The sequence below is a fragment of the Echiichthys vipera genome, assembly GCF_963691815.1.
Source record: "Echiichthys vipera genome assembly, chromosome: 4".
NCBI lineage: Eukaryota > Metazoa > Chordata > Actinopteri > Perciformes > Trachinidae > Echiichthys > Echiichthys vipera.
Window position 1 is genome coordinate 26,195,565 of NC_139829.1, and position 22,505 is coordinate 26,218,069.

Below are 22,505 nucleotides of genomic sequence, written 5' to 3' on the forward strand. Positions count from 1 at the left end.
GTATTTACGTTTTTCAGTGTACTGCTTTCTACTTACCTGAATGCTTGATGAAGTAATAAAGCAGGAGATTAGTGTTTCCCATGTTTCACATAGTCCCTGAACACAGCACAGTGACCATCGCTAGCGGCTGTGACGGAGGGGGGAATGAGCGGAGGCTTGTTCAGCCATGTTAGTTTTCTCTGCTGTTCACGAACGATGAGAGAGAGGAGCCATGGCCTTGTCATTGAGCGGAGACGATGAGGAATATGATTCAGAGTCTGAGCAGGTCAGAGCTGCTACACTTCTTTTTGTGACATCTGTGTTTTTGTCGAAGTGTGTTGTGTGAAAGAAAGCGTTTCGCGAGCGGAATGGTGTTTTTCTTTGAGGTGAACTTAGTTGTTTTCTTCAGGTTAACGTGAGGTGTTCACCCGCTCGTCTTCTCTGTATCCAGTCGTTATTAAAATATAAAAAAGATGTATTTTTTCAAACCTTATAGAGTATTTACCGGGTTAAAGAGGTGAATACCTAGCTAAATGTTCTGTAACACACAGTTATATGATGGTCTCTTATCAGAATTGATACCCTGCCCGTCTAAAAACACCGTGTCCTCTCCTCCTTGGACACCATCTAGCATGTGAGCTATAACTGACCCATTTTGTACTGACCTCCTCTAAACACATCATCCTGTTGTGTTACACAGTCGTGTCCAGAACCTGTCTCCCCCATTTAGCTGTAATATCATGCAACTTACCACCGTTTAAAGCGGTGATTTACACAATGTACGCTAACCCCCCACATGTCCTCTTGGGAAAATGCATACTTGTGAATAATTTCCACACACTTCCTAAACTTGCTCATTCACCCTGTGCCTTTAAGGAGGCTTTAGGCAAAATGTTGTCTAGGCAGGGACCAAGGAGGGGGGATGGGGGTGAGGAAACAATGAAGTGGCTCTACTTCTGTTGCTTAATAGTCCAGTGGTTTCCAAACTGGGGTCCAGTGACCCCCTCAAACCCCTGGCAGAAATATTCAGGTTTGATTTCAACAGTATTTTGTTTTGCACCAGGAGGAGGAGGAGTACACAACCCTGGTGATTTATCTCAACCCTTAAACTCAATGTGTTGTCTTATGAGGTTCTTTAGGACAAAGTGTTGTGTTATGCGTACATGTATAGTTAGGTCCACTGCATGAATGCTTTCTAACAGGGCTTAAATGATATTACACAAGTCTAACCCATTAGACACTTGGCCTGTGCTCAGGAGAAATACGAGGTCCTGTCATAAGAGCCAGGCGCTTGTGCTGCTTACACAATGTTTACAACTACTACACACATTACCAGTTCATCAGAGGAGTTCTGTAGTGACACATTGTTGGAGAGAGTAACAACACACTCTTATTTGTGGTGAGGACCACTGTACATGAGCAACAAACGATGAGGCGTGTGATTTCCTTCCTCCTGGAATCCACACTACAGCTGAGTCAGAAGCTAAGAATATAGGCCATCTTTTTGTTCATGGACTCCAGGGACCAATCCCCAAATTCCTGACATATTACTGTACTGAGTTAAAGTAAAGACGGGTCAGCTGATAGTTGCTGTGGAGATTGCACTCTGCAAAGTGCTGGGATTTGTCTGTAGCCACATTTTTTTTGTTGCTATAACGATGTCCAAGATCTTCAGGGGCAGGACACGGGTCCATTTTTTTTTCACAGACACACAGGTTTTAATTGTTCAGAGGCTGACTTTAAATATGATTTTGGAGAAATAGTTGTGTCAGACATGGTCAGGAAAATAATGAAGCCACTGAACATAAAAATAAAAACATTGTGTGATGTTGACAGTCACAACCACCCTGCAGCAGCAGCCCTTCCTTTGATGTATCCCTCCCATATCTCTACGGTATTCAGATGAAATAATGGAAAGCTGTCAGACGTCTTTTTCCTCACTAAATTCTCCATCGGTAACAACAGGCACAAAAAAACACACGCCACTGTGCGTGAAAAACATGCAATTTCAAAGAAAGTCAGGTAGATTTCAAAAACATATCTTTCCAAAGTCCTCCTGAGGGAAAATAAAAAAATCTGGACAACATCTACAGAGGTGGTTGTTTGTCACAGATTCACGGCTGGTCTCTCGTCTCCACCTTAATAATATCACACTAGATTGCTGTTAGCCTGGAATGTCCTGTACTATTTCCATCCCGTTTTACCGGTTTGATCTGTAAACCTATTTATAAGCACCTTAGCATTGTTATTGGGAAATGAAATGAGAATGCGCTGAAATGTGACACAGTGGCAGTAATCAGTAATAGAATTGGAATAAATTACATCAGACAAGGGCTCACAGGCTCACACTAAATCATAACCTCCCGTGAGCTTATTTTTATCCATCTCTTGCAGTATTCAAACAGTTGATACCAGCAAGGCAAACGTGTTGCCAAGGTAACCTCTCCTGCTAGAACAAGAATCACTGTAATGGTCTATGATTTGTCTTTATTTTCATAGCGCTTTACACTACTGCCATGGCAACAAGGAAGAGACTAAAAATAAAAAGTGAGAAATTCATGAACGTGAAATTAGGATTATGGATTCAAGTGTGAAAGAGAGTCATTTCCCGTTTTCCCTCACAAATGTTAGATGAGTTTAATCAACATGTTACCATTTCTTTCATTTACTCCCATTAGTCACGTATAGAGCATATGTATGCAATTTGAGAGAAAGGTCAGAGCTGTGGGGCTGGATGTGCTTTATATTATGGCTTTGGATCTCATAACTTTCAAGACCATTTCCTATTATCTCAGATCTAAGGCTGAAACAATTAATCAATAAATTTACAAGTCCGCCAATAATTTATATTTTGATCATCAATTCATCATTAAAGCCATGGCTGGTTCCATCCTCTCAAATGTGAAGATGTCCAATGAGATCTGTGAAATTGTGATGGCCTATTTCCCCCATTTTTGTGATATTTTATAGTCTCAATAATGAAGACAGTAATCTAATTTGTATTTTGCTTTTGACAAATCCAAATTGACAAATGTAAATGTATCCAACAGAGAAAAAGGTGAGTTATCAATTGCCTTGAAAATATAATCTATTTCACTTAAATGGCAGCATGTGTCTTGTGTCCAATAGTTAGCTTGTCATTGTAGTGTTACATTAATGCTGGGTGCAGATGTCTGGCACTCAAAAAGCAGCAGGAACAGCCTAAAAATGAATCAACCATATACCGTGTTGATGCACTAATCAGGCATCATTTTGATATCTGTCCTGATGCTCAGCTTCAGCAGCTCAGTACGGGTAAGCTGACTAATGTACATTATGTTTCATCCATTATCTTGCCTTAAGGCCCTCCTCACATTCGCTGACACATTTGTTGTTTCCAGGTAGAAAGTTGTCACCCTCTACTGATAGAAAATCTCTTTATTTTGTAGCCTTTGACTAACCTCTCTTCTCTCCCTATTTGTCTTCCAGCAGCGGGCGGCCAATCGGCCGAAGCCTAAGGTGGGGACGTCGTCGGCTGTTAAGCTGCCGTCCAACCGCAGCTCATCCGGAGCCAGACGCAGGAGGACACGATGTCGAAAGTGCGAAGCGTGCCTCCGGACCGAGTGTGGAGAGTGTCACTTCTGCAAGGACATGAAGAAGTTTGGAGGGCCGGGGCGCATGAAGCAGTCTTGCATTATGAGACAGTGCATTGCGGTAAGCTAGTTATCTTATTCAAAATGTAGCACTTGTATTTTGATAAAGCATTCACGCACAATTCCTACAAATGCAAATATTTTTACATTATATATTTTACAGCAGCTAAATATCATACAAATAACAATGTGCTCTATCACAGTTTCTCTTCTGAAAAAGTGAATGAAATATGATTTGTTGAGTTAAATGTATTTATTCCTGCCCATTCTCTTAATCCATGCAGCCGGTCCTGCCTCACACGGCGGTGTGCGTGGTGTGTAAAGAGGCGGGGAAAGAGGACACACTGGAGGAAGAGGAGGACAAGTTCAACTTCATGCTGATGGAGTGCTCCATCTGCAACGAGATCGTCCATCCCAACTGTCTCAAGGTACAGAGGAGCAGGCTGGGAACAGTTGAACTTTAGTCATTCTCACGCTGACTCATTTCTGTTAAAGTAGTGTGCCAGGAAGGCCAGGTCATCGTAGCATAATTTGAGTGACTCAGACGTTTGGACTGTAGGCACTGAAGGTAATTGGCTGTGGTGTTGTTTTATGTAAGACTGATCACACTCATCATTTTTATGTGATTCCGAAGTAGTTATGGCTCAAGTGTGACACCATCACGTCTTGAGGATTGGACTCCTGCCACATGCTCAAGAATACAAATGATCGGGGGATAAGAATATTTACTGAATGACCAGAATGTAGTTTGTTGCCTTGGATGGATGTGAGACAGTAGACCTTACTGGTTGCGGTGCCAAAAGCATTTTTAAGAGGTTAAGGCCAGACAGAATGTACTATAAAGCAGCACACACCCTGTTTGTAGGTTGTTGCTATTACAGGCTTGGTTAAACCAGTTTGTCAGACAGGCACTGTCTAGTTGTTTGCAGCATGTAACAACAAAGGTATTATATATGTTTTTCTTTCAGTTTTATACATAACAATAACACAGAGCAATTTAGAAGTGTGTGTTTAGGTCTGAGCCTCGAGTGTTCAAATCCACTCCCCTTCTCTATTTAATGCATGAAGCAAGAGTCTGAATGTTAAGGTTGAGGTTAAACTGTGCTGACCTGCTTAACAGGCACACGTCACAACCGTCACTTTCACTTCCCCTGGTCTTGTTCATGTTTAAAAAAACTGTACACAGGACACAGTTACAACTTGTTGTTCTGATTAACAACTGGTTAATTTTCTTGTTGGTTTATCAGGTAAACGATGCATCAGGAGTGGTGAACGATGAACTCCCTAACTGCTGGGAATGTCCCAAATGCAACCACGCTGGGAAAAGTGGAAAAGTGAGTACAAATATGTGCGAGTCAGAGGATTTAAATGATGTAACAGCTTACTAAGGGTGTGTTTCACTCTGAAAACAGCAAAACAATTAAGGGTTCTGAGATTTTCTGAGTTGTGACTTTCATATTTAACAGTCACTCTCTTTATTCAGTATTGCTTTCAGAAGTTTAGTCTCTGTGTGTTGATCAAGTTGCTACTTCCTGTTTATACTTTTGTAGCTTGTGAAAGTCATTCACATGTGACTCCGTTTGTCACAGACGCAGGAAACCACCAGCATAACATATGTTTCATTTTGATCGCACACTTTATTAGTTACAGTTGGTTTTCCCAGTCACGATAGGCAAAAGGTATAAAGTTGTCTCGCAAATTTTTGTCCCCCTTGGTATTGAAGCAAAAAAGGGGTCCAGGGTTCAAGTACGCCTCCAACCTCCCCGGCTCTCTGCTGAGGGAACAGAAGCCTGTGAAGGAGGAGGGGGACGTGCCGTCTGCAGCCAAACGGAGACCAGACAGAGAGGAGACGCCCAGGTACAGACCTGATGAGTCTCTCCACCGACAGCCGCCAGTGCTCTCCCCCAGCAACCTGCCCCGGCCCAGGCCTGAGGACAAACTGAGGAAGAAAAGGAAGCTGTTTGACGATGATGATGATGAGGAGGAGGAAGATGATCTCACTGTGAGGAAGAAGGTTTGTATCATTTAAAGAGTTACTGAATTTATCTTAGACATTTTAGATGCAATGTCTTTGCTGTGCCAAACCCAAGTAATGTCAGTAATTCTCATACCTTTATTTTTCCTGCAGGAAAAGTCAGACAATCCTTATTTTTCCAAACTTCTGCACCACATCAAGACCGAAGATGAGGACGGTGATGCATATGAGGAGGAGGATGATGAAGAAGGAAGGGAGCCTCATTCCCGCGGCGGTGTAGAGAGGAATGGGCGTTTCGGAGAAGAGGAAGGGGATGAAAGGGACTCCAGGAATGCACTTTTGAATCCCTGCATTAAAACGCCTGTTGGAGACAGTGATCAGTCTCACTGCAGCTCTCCGCAGGCCGGCCCCAGCAGCGAGGGCGGAAGTGAGACCCAGGAAAAAGGTCCACGTCCAAAAGCCCGCCGTAAGCGCCGTTTACCCAATAGAGAGCTGAGCCGAGAGCTGAGCAAAGCACTGAACCAGGAAATCCAGAAGACGGAGGATTGCCTGGCCAACGAGAACCGCCAACCCCTCAAGGTGGAGCCAGAGACAGAAAACGAGGAACCCAAGAGGTTGTTCCGCAACGGTAGTGAACACGGGGATCAGAGGCCCCACCTCAAGACCAAAGAGATGAACGGGACACCATGGGAGCTGCGCCACTTCTATCCGAGTCAGATCACTCCGCTGGGCTTCAACAGGAGCACCCCAACCAACCGGCCGGTGCCCCCACACTCCCCACCCAAGTGTGTCCAAATGGAGCGGCATGTCATCCGGCCCCCTCCGATAAGCCCGCCTCCAGACAGACTGCCACTAAAAGATGGTAAAACACATGTGATACAGCGTGAGGTCTGGATGAAGATCTTTGGCTATCTCACACACCAGGAGCTGTGTGTCTGCATGAGAATTTGCAAGACGTGGAACAGATGGTAAATGCACAGCACACACACACACACACACACACACACATTTTTATGTTCAACATCACGTTGATTGCAAAAGGAAAAAACTCACATATTGCTGCACAGAATGTAGTAATAACAGGAAACACTTCTTTTCTGATGTCTAGGTGTTGTGATAAGAGACTTTGGAAAAAGATCGATCTGAACCGCTGCACCTCCATCACTCCACTCATGCTAAGTGGGATTATCCGCCGACAGCCAGTTTCCCTGGACCTCAGTTGGACCAACATTTCCAAGAAACAATTAAGCTGGCTCATTAATAGATTGCCAGGTACTTAACTATTGGTGATTCTTGATCTGTAGACAAGGGATGTTCCCATTCTTTTTATTTTTGTTTCTCTTGTCCTGCATCAGTATTTTAAATGGCTTCTGCGTCTCTCAGGTCTGCGAGTGTTAAGGTTATCGGGGTGTTCTTGGGCTGCTGTATCTGCGCTCTGCACGTCCAGCTGCCCTCTGCTACGTACCTTGGATGTCCAGTGGGTGGAGGGACTCAAAGACGCACAGATGAGGGACCTCCTTTCACCCCCCACAGACAACAGACCAGGTAACTCGTGGGTCACCAAAGAACAAGCACTGCCACAGATGGGGTTGCTCCCATCTCCCTTGTTAAATTGTATGCATGCATTGTGGTGCCTGTTGTGTGTAGAGTTGTTCAACATATGTGAATTATTAACAAAGCTACTGAGCAAATTACTAAATAGTTAAAACCCATATGATTAGTTCACTGACTTTGAATTATTTATTGGGGATAAAACTCACTTGATACATTAACTGTGACATAATGTGATCCTCCTTTTTATAGCTTTTAGACTTCCTAGAGATCCTTGGAGACTATCATGCACCTGTTTACAATATACATACATTGACCGTTGATGTTCTTTATGTGACTGATGGACAGGTCAACTGGATAACCGCTGCAAGTTGCGGAACGTGGAGGACCTGCGTCTGGCGGGGCTCGACATCACTGACACATCTTTACGTCTCATCAGTCGGCAGATGCCTTCTCTGTCAACACTGGACCTGAGCTACTGCAACCATATCAACGACCAGTCAGTCAACCTGCTGACAGCAGCAGGGACCACAACTAGAGACTCCCTCACAGACATCAACCTTTCAGGTGCGAGCTGGGACCTGAGCAACGGTAGCACAGGAAGACACAGGCACAATTGCTAGGGTTCATGGGTTGTAACGGGGCCTGACACACAGGTGTGATACAGTAAGATAGATGCTTCAGGGGAAACAGTCGCTGTGTTGAGTTGTTTTTAAAAAGATCAGGTAGTGCACATTACACTCTCAGCAACCCATGAAGTCTGCAGAGTTGAAAGATAAAAGAACAAAAATGATCAAAACAGAAAATAAGTTAAAGGCAGGATATAACAAATTACAATCCAAAAACATCAGAATAAGAGTCAAGTAGGCGTGATTAAAAGGAAGAGTTGCCTGGGTCAAATTGCTATGTTTTTGGTCTCACACGTAACTTTGTCATCAAATATTTGTGAAGAAAAATAAACGTAGCAAAAGCCACAAAAATACCACTTTATGAAATGGTGAAAGTTGTAGTCGCCTGTCATCACTGTAAATTGCCTTCTGGGTCCAGTTTCAGTGAAGTCAATGGGAAAGTCAGGATCATGTTAGTTAGGCGTTTTATACATACAGTAATTTTCGTTTGTCCTGCTTACATAATCTACGTGTACTTTGAGAAGAAAGAGAGGAGAAAATGATGTAATATAGAGTTCTGCAGGAGTGATTCCTATAACCAAGGGAACTCTCAAACCCCAAGTTAGAGGGTAAAAAGAGGAGATGACACATCACTGAGCTGTTGGGTACGACACATGCAGTGTATCTCAAGCTGCCATGTTTGAGGGTGGCACGAGAAATAAAGGTGTGGTGTCCGATCAGGTGCCCTTTGGTTACGCTTGGCCCTGATGGAATTTTTTGGGGACACTCAAATTTTCCCCCCCTGTAATTACAGTGGACGGGTCAGTGAAATGAATCTATCATCCCTATGTTCTATGATAGTGCACCTGCTGTCAAGCCGTCCAACAATTGCAGACTACTGCGCATGTGTTGTACCCCAATGTTATGACGCAATACGTGCTCTGTCTTCTCCTTTTTTTACCCTCTGCTTGCCTGAAACCCACAAATGATTTAGCATTTTTGCTTCCCCGTCTCAGAGTCATTGGGTTTCTTGAATGGCTTTTTTGTTAGATGTCCGAAATATGGTCTGTGGTTGACACAAGCATAACATTTTCACATAAAATACGTCAGTAACTTATTACTTAAACAGCTTATACATGTTTTAAAAAAGACGGTTGCTAACAAGTGGCTAAATGAGACGACAAAGGTCATCATCACGTCAACACACAAAATCAGTTGGAGGCCAGTGGTGGTGCGAGCGTGTTTTCAAAGCCTAATATTAGCTTTTTTTACTTCCAGTGTTTGCATTTACACATCTAAATCATAAAAGTGGTGTTCGTTTGTGAAGAATATGTTACTGGACAAAACATGTGAGTTCACCACAGAACTTATTTTCTGCAGCAGTCCAGGTTGTTGAGGGAATCGGGGCAACGTTTACTTCTGGGTTGGCTTAGAAAAATACATCATCCCTGCAAGACTCCGTTCAGCGGATATTCTCTGCACATCCTTTTTAAAACATCAAGCTGGTGACTAATAATTGGCCTCTCTGTTTTCTTTTCAGTTTGTAACCGGGTCACAGACCATTCCCTAACATTTTTCAAGCGCTGTGGAAGCATCTGTCAAATCGACCTTCGCTTCTGCAAGCAGGTGACCAAGACGGCCTGCGAAAGGTTCATCGCAGAGATGTCTGTGAGCGTACCGTTTCGATTGAAAGAGGACAAGCTGCTGCAGAAGACGAGCTAGTTTCCGGTCCTGCGACGAGTCTCTGAGTCAACGTCACAGTAAAACTGAAATGAGAAACAAAATTCCTGGATGGAGATCTCGGGTCGACTAAGGAGGTGACAGACATTCACTGGACCGATAAAGAGAAAAACGGCATGCATGTATTTGTGTTGCGATTGTACTTTTATAATTTGTATTTGACTGTTGAGTTGTTTATTTTTATTCTTTAAATATTTGAGAACATAGTATTTTTATACAAGCATCATTTCATGAGTGTACAGAGTCTCAGGAGCAAAATATCACAGAGACTGCATGGGCATGTGACTTCCTCTGTTTGCCTTTATACAACAATGTCTTCTATGTGCCAAAATCTGTATTTGACATTAATATAATAACTTCAGTATCAGACAAGAAAAATACCTGTACAGAAATAAATAACTTAAGTTATCTTAACTACTTCCCAAATATTTAGAATGTATTTCAACAATGATAAAGCAGAGTAAACAAATGTCATATTCCTGTTACACCCTCATGTCTTCACTTACCTTAATACTTTTATGAATTGTTGAGTGTTGTGTTTGACGGGCTTTTCTCCAACATTTCAACATTAATTTATTGACCTTTTTTTTGTTTTTTACTACGGTTGGTATTTATTCCTTTATTCAGTAACTTTACACGGATGCCTCAGAGCTGGGTCATATAAAAGAATAATGGTTTTGAGCCTGTCGCAGCATTCAGTTGGTGGAGTTAACACCCCAGCAGTGGCAGGAAATTGACAGTCATAGCAAATGTGTGACTGACGACTTACCTGACACTGACTTTCCATAATGTAGTCAACCTGGTTCTCCGTACAGGTTTAAGGAAGACTTTTGCAAATAACTCCTTTTCATATTTTTAAATAATCACTCCATCAAGTAGGTGTTGTGTGTATTTTGGGGTGTGTTGTGCTGTAATCTATCACCTCAGGTGAATGTGATAATGTTTATATTCGTAAATCCAAAAACTAAGTGCTAATATGCATTAAAATAATTTCATTTGTACCATCACTGAGTCTGGTCAGTTTTAATATACCATGTTGATTTGTTCGATCACACCTCTGAGGTTATTATGGCGGCCGAAGTGGGTGAGAGAGTTATTTATAGCAAATTGGATCTGTCTGTCAGTACATCCTATCAATCTAGACTGAAATATCTGACAAAATATCATGACATTTTGTAAAGACACTCCTGCTCCCCACAGAATAAATGCTGCAGATTTTGGTGATCCTCTGACTTTTTACTCTAAATCCACTGTGAGGCTGACATTTATGTTTTTGATTGAAATGTCTCTACAACTACTGGACGGATTGCCATGACATGAAATTTTGTACACATATTTGTGTCTCCCTCAGGAAACACTGTAATAACTTATGATATACATTAACCTTTAACATAGCACCATCATCAGGTCAAAATTTCCATTTGTGCAGCACTTTGATTAAATTTAGATTAAATCCCTGCAAAAATGATCAACCTCAGATGTACTTTGTGTTTGTTACAAATTGGTAAATGTTAGCATGCTAACACACTAAATTGAAATGGTTAACATGATAAACATTTCTTGCTAAACATCCGCATGTAAGCGTCGTCATTGTGAGCGGTTAGCATTTAAAGCTCAAAGCACTGTTTGCCTATCTGTCTGTAAAATATTTGCACAGCCTTTGCTAAGGTTAATTAATACAATACATCTAACAAACTTCTTTATCTATAGAATATATTAACTTAAGCACTTTCAATGACCTGTATATTTTCAAAAGCTTTTAAGGCCTTGACTTTCCACTCAACTTCACATACTTTGAATACATTTAAGGACTCACAAGAACCATTTAAAACAGAAATACTGCCTCACATTCAACAAGTTAAAACCAGTGAATGTTTGGTGTTTTTGCCTTTAAAATAACTTTGTATTACTCAATTATGAAAATTGTTGATAATCTTCTGTTGATCAACTGCTCATTCCAGCACTAGGTGAGGTGTTTGCAGTTTACCCAAGATAGTGACATTGCTTGAGATGCATGAGAGTAAAAAACATATTTTAATTCAATCTTGATTACCAAAATAAAAAGTTCAACATTCCCAAATACAAAGACCAAATCTCGCACACAATTACACCCTCTCTAAAGGAAAAGTGCAACCTGCTCTGCTGCTGTTCATGATTGTAGGGGATATCTCCACTCTAATAGCAGCAGTGCTGACTGTGTCGCTACAGTACAGAGCTCGACTCTACTAAATGAGCAGGATTTTGGGGGGTTGGGGGCAGGAACTTGAGTTTTATAAGTGGAGAAAATGGGGGAGTAACATAACCAGTGTCATACAGGTTCTTGTCATGCTCCGGTTTAAGAGGGACAGATAGTTCAAGCAAACCTATGCAGATTAAACACATTTCAAACCACGTGACAGGAAAACGTAACTGTAATGATGAACTAACCCGATCCCAGGGACGTTTCAATAATCTGATATTACACAATTTAAATCAAATGGAAAAAAATATAGATATATACATCTCATATGGATCATTATATGCAAATGTACATTAGCAAGTCATTATATCTTTATACTTTCTATACCACAGGTGTCAGTAAACTTGTAGCTACATCTTTGAATAGTTAGTTCAATTCATAACTCCTACACGAGAGAAGATCAACTAAAAATGATTAAGACACTTCAGTCCACTCCCAACAATATACAACAAAAAAAAAAAAAAAAACATTCAGTTTCACATCCATGGTTCAGCTGGCAAACAGGAGATGGTTGGATGAGTTAGCACCGGTTTGTGTCTGTCGTCTCCACTAAAGTGTGTTGAGACAGAGGTGTCAGCGGAGGTTAGCTATTGCTGTAAATGACAAACTTTGTATGAGCATTTCAATGTGTAATGCATAACAATATGCACCTCTATAACAAAGTAAGTGAATATAATCAATAATGCATCAACTTCATCATAAATCACCAACATCAATCTGCAATATCCTTGAGTTGCAACAGCAGCGCACCTGCTCATTTGTGGGCTGAGTAACACAGAGTTTTACTTGAAAAGAAAACACAAGCTCAGTGATTTCTAATTCGCCAGTCAGGTATTCAAAAATGAGTACACGTGCCTCCTCAGCCACCATTACTGGTCATAGTTTGCAGTGGGTTGTGAGCAGTGGTGCATAAAACACACTGTGAACAAAGTGCTTTCTGTGAAAACGTGCTGAAAAATCAACACACTGATCCGCACAGTCGGGGAGGTGAGAAGTATATTCGGCACCTTGTTCAGTCCCTCTTTCTCCTGTGGTGAGGTTCAGCTGTTGTCGGTGTTACTAAGATATGTAACACTTGCAGCCGTTGTGAAGAGAGTTGCTCTTAAGCTACAGTTCATCGACAGATCTGAGGGTGGTGAGTTGTGTTTGACAAGACTGCACGTGGCCCAGTGCCACACATTCTCTGCTTTGAAAAAGAAAAAAGAAAAGAAAAGAAAAGCAAAACAGACACTTCGGAATGAACACAGATTAGAGATATGTTTACTTGAGGAATGACTCAAGGAGGGTGCGATCCTCCGCACGCCCACTCGTGAGACTGAAGTCAAATTCTTAAGAATAACACCTTTCTCATAATATTTCCGTTGTGCAGATGATGTGAGAGTTGTTGGGCATAACACGGAACAAAAAAAACAATAAAAAAAAGTATTTTGGGGATTCAAAGGTAATGAGCTGCGTGGTTGATTTAAGGTACAATCTCAGTCTGAGCTGCTGCTCTGAAGCAGGCGCTGCGGCGTTGCAGTGGTGCATTAGGACTTGAAGACGTGCACGGCCCTCACGACGTACTGCCTGCAGATCGGGCACTCGTTCATCCTCTTGCCGCACTTGGTGCAGGTGACCATGTGGCCGCACTCCAGGAGAACGCAGTCGATTGCGGCGTCCATGCAGATCCTGCAGAGGTTGTCGTCCTGGATCGTCAGCGGACCCTTTTTGCAGTCTGACAGAGACACAGAGGGGATTGGAAATGTTAGGAAACTGTTTTACACAGAGTGATATATCATGCACTGAGGAGGGACAAGGGGCCAGCAACATACTCAGCAGCTTAATAAAACACCTCATCTCATCCAGTGTGCTTCATCTTGGTAAGGTCATGCTCACAATCTCCACAGAAATGTCAATGCCTGTTACGGCGTCAACGCCTGTTATGTGTCAAGGTGTTTCTATGACGACCACACACTCTTTATCACTGGTAGCAGCGGTAAGAGAGAAATAACACAACTGATGACATACTGCACTTCTCAGTATGATTCTCTTCACATGTTGAAGCGCATGAATAGATGACAAGAGGGATATTGATCTCACTGTGGATCTGTGTTCCTGGAGCGCAACAGCAGAAACTGAAATGTTAAAATTTCTGTTTTTGAGTGGGGTAAATGATTCATACACTTTCATCCTCAATAAAACAGCCAGAGAGCCTCACAGTAAGTGTCATTCCACATACAGGGATTTCACAGAGAGGAAAAGCTGGATAACGAATGAGAATGGGTTCACGGTGAATACAGGTACAGTGGCAACACTGTTTGTACGATGGAGAGGCGAGTCACAGGTGGTGCATGTGACTACGGCAAAAGTGGCAAGGAATCTATAAGCCTTACCTCCGATGGCCCCATTGCAGATAGGAGGGGGGAAGGCCACCACTTTAGTGTGGGAGGGGTAAAGCAAGCAAGAGACATTTCATCATGATACTGAATGTAAAAAACTCAGTTGAATGATTCTGATTTGTGATCAGGGCAACTTAATGTAAATAATTATTATTACCTACAGCAAATCATATTGTCAGAGGAAGCAGAGATATTATAATTCTATGGTTAAAAACAGGAGGTGGTATCCAATACTGACATCTAGGACAATGCTTAAAGTTGTGTGACAGCTTACCTGTGGTTACAGTACTGCTCACATTTTCCACTGAAAAAGAAAAGAGAAAAAATATTTTAGCAACTTACAAGCAAGCTATTTTTGGAATACAGACTTTACTCTAAGGTGGGACAAAATATCGATAAGGGGATATATCGTATCGCTTTCTCTTACGTTGTCGATACACTGGCGCAAAATATTTACTCATTAAAACATACAGCAGCCTGTAAATGGATTCCTGTTTTCTTGTGAAAGTAAAGTGCACAGGCAACCCAACAAACATGCATTGCCATCTTGATCATATTGTAAGGAACAGACAGGTTTACATCAAGCAAGCCGATTTTGCTTTAAGCACCTTTTTTTTGCCAGTTTATGGCTATTTTACATCGGAACAATGACACACACAAGTTGCAGTCTGTGTTTGTGTGTGTCTGTGTTTGTGTGTGTGTGTGTGTGTGTGTGTGTGTGTGTGTGTGTGTGTGTGTGTGTGTGTGTGTGTGTGTGTGTGTGTGTGTGTGTGTGTCTTCCTCACATTTCGTGATTTATCACAGGTGATGGTCTTGCAATGCACTATCACAGAACTGCTGATACCATCGTTATTGTGAGCAATATATTGTGATAGTATGGTATAATGTGTTCTACAATTCTCATTATGTAAATATACAAAATGCTCCCACACTGCTGATTTAAGGCGGTGGATATAAGGCTCTGACATGACTCTCACACACAAAACAAACCAGCGTTACATTAACCACATGCTACATGACTCGTCATAGACACCATATATATCATAGCTTCTAAAATTCCAACGATATGAAACCGTGAAGTTAATGCACGATAGTTATGGCAAAATCGGTCAGTCCCGACATCCCTATTCTATAGTAAAATAATGTATGTAATGACATTTTTATAGTCCATTTTAATACCCACATGATTTCCTGTTCTCCTCCGTCTCTCTGTATAGTCTGCTGACACGCTCCACCAGCTCCCACTTCTCACAGCACCCTGAATAGTTGACAAAGTTCCGGGCTAGGATCTCTTTCAGCTGCCTGACAGACAGGCCCTCGATGTCCCTCAAGCTGGAGATGTCTGAGAGAGACGCTCTGGCCCGACGTCGTGTCTGAGGACTGACCTGAAGGAGCAGGAATCATTTATTTCAGCATAAGGGACATGAAAAACCTGGCAGTTTAGCCTCACGCTAAACAGTGAAATAGAGTAGCACATGACACACAGTGACAAAGAATACACCCAGCATCATTAAAAATGTAAGTAGTCAGTAGGACAGTTAGGTTAAAATGCAGCTGATATTTCCCAGAATCTTCCTGTGTTTAAATGGGCTGTACTCAAGATTCAGAGCATTCATTTAGCAGCAAACAAATATCATATGATATAATATAGTGGAGTAAAGGGCAATATTTCAAAATGACAGCAACTGGTCTCCTCAGTTCCAAAACAAGTGTTGTTAAAAGAAGCATTTTTCTGTTTCAATGTTTTAAATGTTGTCTTTGTGCCATTCTCATTTACATATGGGGTTTCAGTGATTTGCAAATCATTGCATTCTGTTTTTATTTGTTTTACACAGCATCCAAACTTTTTGAAAACGGTTGTAGTAAAATGAATGCACCACCCCTTGATACTTCCTGTAATTAAAAAAATGCACCATAAAAGGGATTTATGGCTGCTTATTTTGTTCAAAAGGCACATTATGATTTAATTTGAAAGTAGCAGCGTGTATTAATATATTGAGCAGTGGCATCTGCAAGATGCTGCAATTTGTGCATCACCGGGGAACTCTCTGGTGATGCAGTAGAATCTCATAAATTGTGTTTCATTGGGGTTTTTTGCATTTTCAACCCTTATACTGGTTTCCTTGCACTCAAAGTTGGAACACAATGATATACTATAAAGCTGTTTCACCAATGATTTCTACTTATACTCACTACTGTTCCAACACTCAGTAAACACATTTGTCAACACTTCACATATGAATGATATATGTGGCAGCAGGAAATTTGATAAGTCAGGGATTACCTCAGGAGTGTGTTCACTGGGGTCCAGGTGGAGGAGAGACACAGAAGTGGCATCACCTAAATCCTGCAACAAACACAACAGCAGCAATAACAAACATGAGTGTGCGCTGCATGTAAGGAACAAGCCAGTTACCTGAGGATCAGGATTAGAAACTCTTCAGACGGCTCATTGACACATGGGAACAACAATGTCTCGTAACTTCCATTCATAGCAAAGCTTACTGCTCCCTAAGCAGGCCAAGTACAGGTATTTATAGTGGATCCTGGCAGCCTGAAGCTGAGCTCCCTTTTCTGTTGCATCATTGTACTGTAAGGTTGTGAGCAAGTCTAGCTGAAACTAAGCCCTGTCCAGCAGCCGACCGGCCAGACGAACGTTCTCATTTTAAAGCTAAGCAGTACACTAAAAACTGTGTCTGAAAACATTTTATGCGAGAAATATGCAATACTGTAAGAGAAAATCAAGTCATGTTTGATCAGCGCTGTCAAGTTTCACAGTATGACCATTCAGTTCATGAGCAGATATTGGAACTGGGTCTGACAACCCCTCGCTCTGATTAGTCAGTCAGGTGCAGTGGATCTAGCAGATGACATTAGGAACAGACACAGAGAGATAAATATACATTAATATTCCACGGATCGTGGGTCTCACTTTGTCGTCAGTATATAGTAATAGTGACAGATTTAGCAAATATAAAGCAAGAAAGTTACCAACTATAGCTTGAACTATTTTCCCTGCAAAATAAGTTCTACGAACAAACGAGAAGGGCCGTGTAATGACTAGTTTCAAATCTGAGAGGCACATAGACACACTAAAGATAATTACAAGGATATGGCTGATGTGTGATGCTTTCAAAAATCATACATAGTTTAAAGTCCTTACCTGGTTGGTATCAGAGCTATCACTCCTACTGAGCTGCTCCTCCTGAGAGGCGACGAAAGCAGAGAGCTCTGAGGCTGACTGCGTGGTAGAAGGGGTCCGTGCATACAGGGAACGAGAATGGAGGCTGCCTGTGTCGGGGTCCTCCTCTTCCTCAATGCCTTGGTGACAGAGCACCAAGTCCACCAAGTCTTCTTTTTCTCTGCAGGTATCGGTGGGGATGTTATGGAGCAGCAAGTACTGACGCAGGTCCCTGACTCGTAGGCGCATGAGCCGCGGCCGCTGAAAGGCTGTTGCCTTCATCAAATGACATGTGGCACAAATGCGTAGATTCTCCTGAAGGACGGAGCACAGAGAGCAGAAGCTCTTCTTGCAGTCACAGCAAATATACTGCAGAGACAGAGAGTGAAAAAATGAAGATGATAGAAATAAGTCAATTTGGGACAACTTCTACTCTGTGTTATTGCTAAAACTTCCCCATGATAGAACGCTGCATTTGACATGTACACAAGTGGCAAATAAGTAGGGGTGGGCAAAAAAAATGGTTCATGTAAAAATTGCAACCCAATTTATTTGTGTCTGATGGAAACATTATGTTTGGTGTAGGACTGGGGAAAGACCGAAGCCAGTTAAATTTGGAGGAGGTGTCATTGTTTGGCGGATGCTTTTTGCAGCAGGAGTTGGGCCTCTTGTACAGCTACATGGCAGTGTGAATGCAAATGTTTATGTGAACCTCCTTCAGCAACATGCAATACCTTCACTGCAATTGTCTCCCAATCCGCCTGCAATTTTCATAAAGGCCAATGCCCCCTGTCACACTGCAAAACAGGTTAAGCAGTTTCTTAAATCTCTGGAAAATCCTTGACAACGTAATGGCTAAGAAACCCACTACAGTGACCAAAATGTGGAAGAGACTGAAGAATGGACCAAGATCAAACCAGAGCAGTGTGAGAAGCTAGTGATGTCTTGTGGGTGCAGATGTGCTGAAGTCATTCAAAGCACTCTACACCTCTACCTCTTCCTATTCATTTTCAAGTCCTATAGCTCTAAGAAAACATTGTTGGAATCTTCTATTCATGACACATTGGTAACTGTTCTCTAATTTTGGTCACACAATTTTCTTCACTAGGGAATTTCCATATAAAGGGTATTTCAAAATATACTTTACACTAAAATATTAGATTGTATTAAATATTGTACTATATAATTGTACTAACAGGCAACATACCAGCTTTGCAGTGTCACTTTTGTACAATTTTATTTTTGAAAGCTGAGAAATAAGGCAGCTACAAGCCTACATTTTATTTTAGAAGTCACATTGAAATATACTAAAAATAGGTTAAGCATGAATACATTACATTTGGTCATAGATTTACCTTTGTGTGTTGTTATTATTATGTTACAATATTGCAATCAGTTGATACCTTTTTTCAAAAAATAAAGTCAATCTTGTGCTTTCACGCCATAATTTGCCACACTGCCTTTGTTAGCTCACAGAGAACTGGAGTAGATCCTGAAACATGTACTAATTCAAAAATCGACTTTGAATTGCTACGAATCGAGAATCGAAAATTTCTGAATCGAATCGTGAGACGACTAAAGATTCCCACCCCTACAAATAAAGGTTTGTATTTAACCCTTGTTTAAAAATTTCAACATTTAATTGTTATATTACATCAAAAAGAGGAACACGGGAAAAGTGGAGAGACAACATTTATTATACGACTGGAAAACACATCAATGCCACTAGAACTTTCCTGCATTTTTCAATCACTCACATCTGCTCTACCTCTCCAGGCACAGAGGCAGGAGGCAGCTCATTTCTTTTAAGTGACAAACATCAAACAGTAATAAATGCAAGACGTGGGATTTCGATCGACAGGGTAAGCGAGTGAAGCACAGGGTTCAGACAGAATGAGACCCAGAGACATACATGAACATGAGCCCTCTGTGAAGATATTGGTGTCCATCTGTCTCTGCCATCAGCTAGAACGGTGTGTGCATAAGAAATTAGTAGCCTCTGGGAGTATATTAAATGAAGTAAAGCCACAGCAAAATATTGTTTCAGCTCTTTAGAAAACAGTGGTCAGTTGTGCACTGCTCTTTGCAAGTGCTTTATAATTTGAACATTTCGATTGTCGTAATAAAGATTGAAGAATATTTGTTAAAAACAAATAATTAAGGTTTTGCACGTGTACAGGCTTTAATAACTTCACTTTTAATGTTAAGTGCATTGACTGGAACATAGAAACCATGAAGACTCATACAAATGTAGATAAGAAAAGAGCGTAAAAACATGCACTTCATCTAAATGCCAAAAACTAGATGACTCCACTCAAGTACAGCAAGTAATTAGTGCTTCTGTCTAAAATATTCATCTAATATCCCCCTCTTTTCCTACAAATGCACCCTTTTCCTTCTCATTAATTCAGTTCCCCAATTTGCATGTACTGCATCACAGAACATCCAGAAAACCTACCTTCCTCCTGAAGACTGAAAAGGCCTGACCGCAGGCCTTGCATACAGGACTGGGACTCCCTGAGCTGGTGGGGGGGTATGTGGAGTATCCCGCGCTTGGGGCGAATCTGAAGGGTCCAGCACCGGCCCCAAACCCTGGCTGCTGGCCTCTCACTGCCCCAGTACCCATGACTTCATTCAGCAGACCACAGCATGAAGCCCACATGGACGAGGCCCCTGCCTGACAGTCAGAAAAAACACATTTATTAAAGCCTTTTTCCATCTTCACATATATCTTGTTTAGACTTAACATTTAACATGTGTGCATCATGCACCTGGTTACCAAAGAAACAAGTCATACTCTTTGTTTAAGATAAGATAGTCCTTTATTGTCTCACAAGTGAGTCATTTATATTGTTGCAGCAGCAAAGTGGATTGAAAATAGATACATAAATATAACAAATAGCACCCATATATACTTAATGTTATAATCGTAAACAATGTACAATTTACAATTTACAACAACCAAGTGTAACAGTGTAGGGTACAGAGGTGGACCGCGGTCTGTAAATATGGTATACATAGTATGCAAATGTACAGAAATGTTTTGAGGTGCGCAACTTAAAACTTGAAGTCAGAGTTCCCCCCAGTATGTTTATCCTCCTGCTCGGCAGCCAGCAAGTGAGAGTAGCAGAGCAGGCAGCGGCAGTAGCACGGGACAACCGGCTACCCGTGAGCGTGACTGTGTGGATCGATGGCTAGAGAACGGAGAGCCAACTGCGTGCCGAACGACAACATGATGCCGAAGCTCGCAGACGTCCCCCTGTCATTCAAATCCCAAGTGTGGGACAACTTCAGCTTCCAGGTTAATTATGAACATGCACACACACTTAAAAAGGCACCATCCAGGTGTTACCATGGCTGTGCAAACCCAGCTCCCGACTCTATTTCAACAACCCCTACCTGGGAATTCAGAACGGGCAAATGCCAAAACCTAAGTTAATGCTGCAGTTGCAATTATTTAAGAAGTATTTCATTTATTGGAGAATTTCAGCAGTATATTTGTTTTACATTGTATTTGTATATTTCACACTGACAGATACAACTGTTTAACTGTTGTGTTTAATTGTTAACTAATTAAACTTTGTTCGTTCTGACAACCAAGCAGTTTTTTAATTTCCCCCCTTAACTATGAACCGTACCGTCCTGTACCGTACCGTGACTTCAAAACCGAGGTACGTACCGAACCGTGACTTTAGTATACCATTACACCCCTAACACAGTGCAGTTTTGTTTAGTATAGATGTCACACATGGGTGCTTATTACAGCTGAGAGAACTAAACGCATTTAGCCCCAGTTTAACACACTGTGCGGATAAAAACAGCTACAACTGTCAAAACACTCCCACACAGTCAACAGTCAACTTGAGTTAGCTGCATAGTTGAAACATTTCTGTTTTAACCTGCTGACATTAACGTGACAGGAAACCGACAAGTAACAAAACACACCTTCAAAAACACTTACCTAAATAATGCCATGCCTAACATTAGTCAAGTCGGTGTTTAGTGACAGCTGTCAGAGTTGTTGCCTAGCCGACCGTTGACAGTTAGCTCAGTTAGCACAGGCTAGGTAACACAACTACTCTGCCCCGAATCAGCGACATGAAGCTCGCCTTTCGTTTTGCTAACGTTAGCTGTGCCGCTAGCGATAGTTTGAAATCGGACCAGAGGTTAAGTAAAGAAAAATGGCACCTTCATTGCAGCTCCGGCGTGGCTACTGTGAAAGAGGAGGTTGACGGTGCAAACATTGCAACACGGAGCATCACTGCTTTAATTGCCTCAATGCGTCTCGATGTGATGAGAGCAGCGGTGGAGAGGGAGCCGAGCTGCTGCTGCTTCTTCTCTCTGGAGCTGCGGCAGCCTGCACTACTGCACATTGTTTTGCTGCCCTCAACAGCTCATATGTAGAATTGAGTGTCGTCGACTTCCACTGATGTCATGCCCTACTCTGTAGTGTTTGGATGGGGTTATGCAATCGGAGGAGGAGTCTAAATCTTCCAATTACCTAATCTAAACATGGTGGTTATTTTTACTCCAGTAGGTCTATTTGTTGATTAGCCCTGCAAGAAAAACACTGTGCTGGTAGGCCAGCTACAGTGCACATGAAGCAGTGGTCTACCAGTGGAGCTAGATGACAGAGCTCGTTTTGCACATAGGATGCTGCAGCCAGAGGCGATTATAGTCTATTGGGGCCCTAGACAAAAGGGGGCCCGTTACACCAGTGTTCTTCCCTCCATTATATCATGTTACACACACACACACACACGAAATACACGCACATGCACAAACAGGACATATATATACATGCAGTTAATGGAGAGATGTCAAAGTGAGCAATGGATCGGCTTCCTGAGCAGTTGGGGGTTTGGTGACTTGCTCAACAGCACTTTGGCAGTGACCAGGAGATGAACTGGCATCTCTCCAGCCCCCAGTCCACACTCCATTCATGGTCCACACAGGGACTCGAACCGGAGACAAATGTTTTACAGTTGCTGGGAATTTGTTTGGGCATGGATTTTAAAAATATACAAACTTTGACATTAATCAAGCGCAACTAACCATTAATAAATACAATATATCCCGTTAGGGTACAAATATAGAGAATAAAAGTAATAAAGTATAAAATAATAGTATAGATAACTAAAATATTGTGTCCCTCATTTACAGTACAAAATATAGATGCATAAAAATAGCATTGCTGATTCCATACAGTACGTTTTAGAGAC

The 22,505-nt window shown here is 41.8% G+C and overlaps 2 protein-coding genes across 3 annotated transcripts; one reads left to right on the forward strand and one right to left on the reverse strand.

The window, feature by feature from the left end:
- The first annotated feature begins 138 nt into the window (after nt 1–138).
- kdm2ba (lysine (K)-specific demethylase 2Ba) lies at nt 139–10,623 on the forward strand. 2 transcript variants are annotated; one of them, XM_083911759.1, is made up of 10 exons: nt 139–265; nt 3,448–3,672; nt 3,896–4,039; nt 4,859–4,945; nt 5,326–5,625; nt 5,740–6,554; nt 6,695–6,858; nt 6,970–7,131; nt 7,486–7,704; nt 9,286–10,623. In XM_083911759.1, the coding sequence occupies exons 1-10, from the start codon at nt 212–214 to the stop codon at nt 9,465–9,467; spliced, it is 2,352 nt and encodes a 783-aa protein (XP_083767885.1). In that variant the 5' UTR covers nt 139–211; the 3' UTR covers nt 9,468–10,623. The 2 variants fall into 2 exon arrangements, with proteins under 2 accessions (XP_083767885.1, XP_083767886.1); XM_083911760.1 differs by having other exon boundaries at nt 148–265; nt 3,451–3,672.
- Nucleotides 10,624–11,651: 1,028 nt separating this feature from the next.
- On the reverse strand, nt 11,652–21,601 carry rnf34a (ring finger protein 34a). The gene is made up of 7 exons (XM_083911676.1): nt 21,472–21,601; nt 19,742–19,960; nt 17,266–17,652; nt 16,387–16,449; nt 15,286–15,487; nt 14,377–14,406; nt 11,652–13,438 (listed from the first exon to the last, which is right to left on the reverse strand). The coding sequence occupies exons 1-7, from the start codon at nt 21,475–21,477 to the stop codon at nt 13,251–13,253; spliced, it is 1,095 nt and encodes a 364-aa protein (XP_083767802.1). The 5' UTR covers nt 21,478–21,601; the 3' UTR covers nt 11,652–13,250.
- Nucleotides 21,602–22,505: the final 904 nt, after the last annotated feature.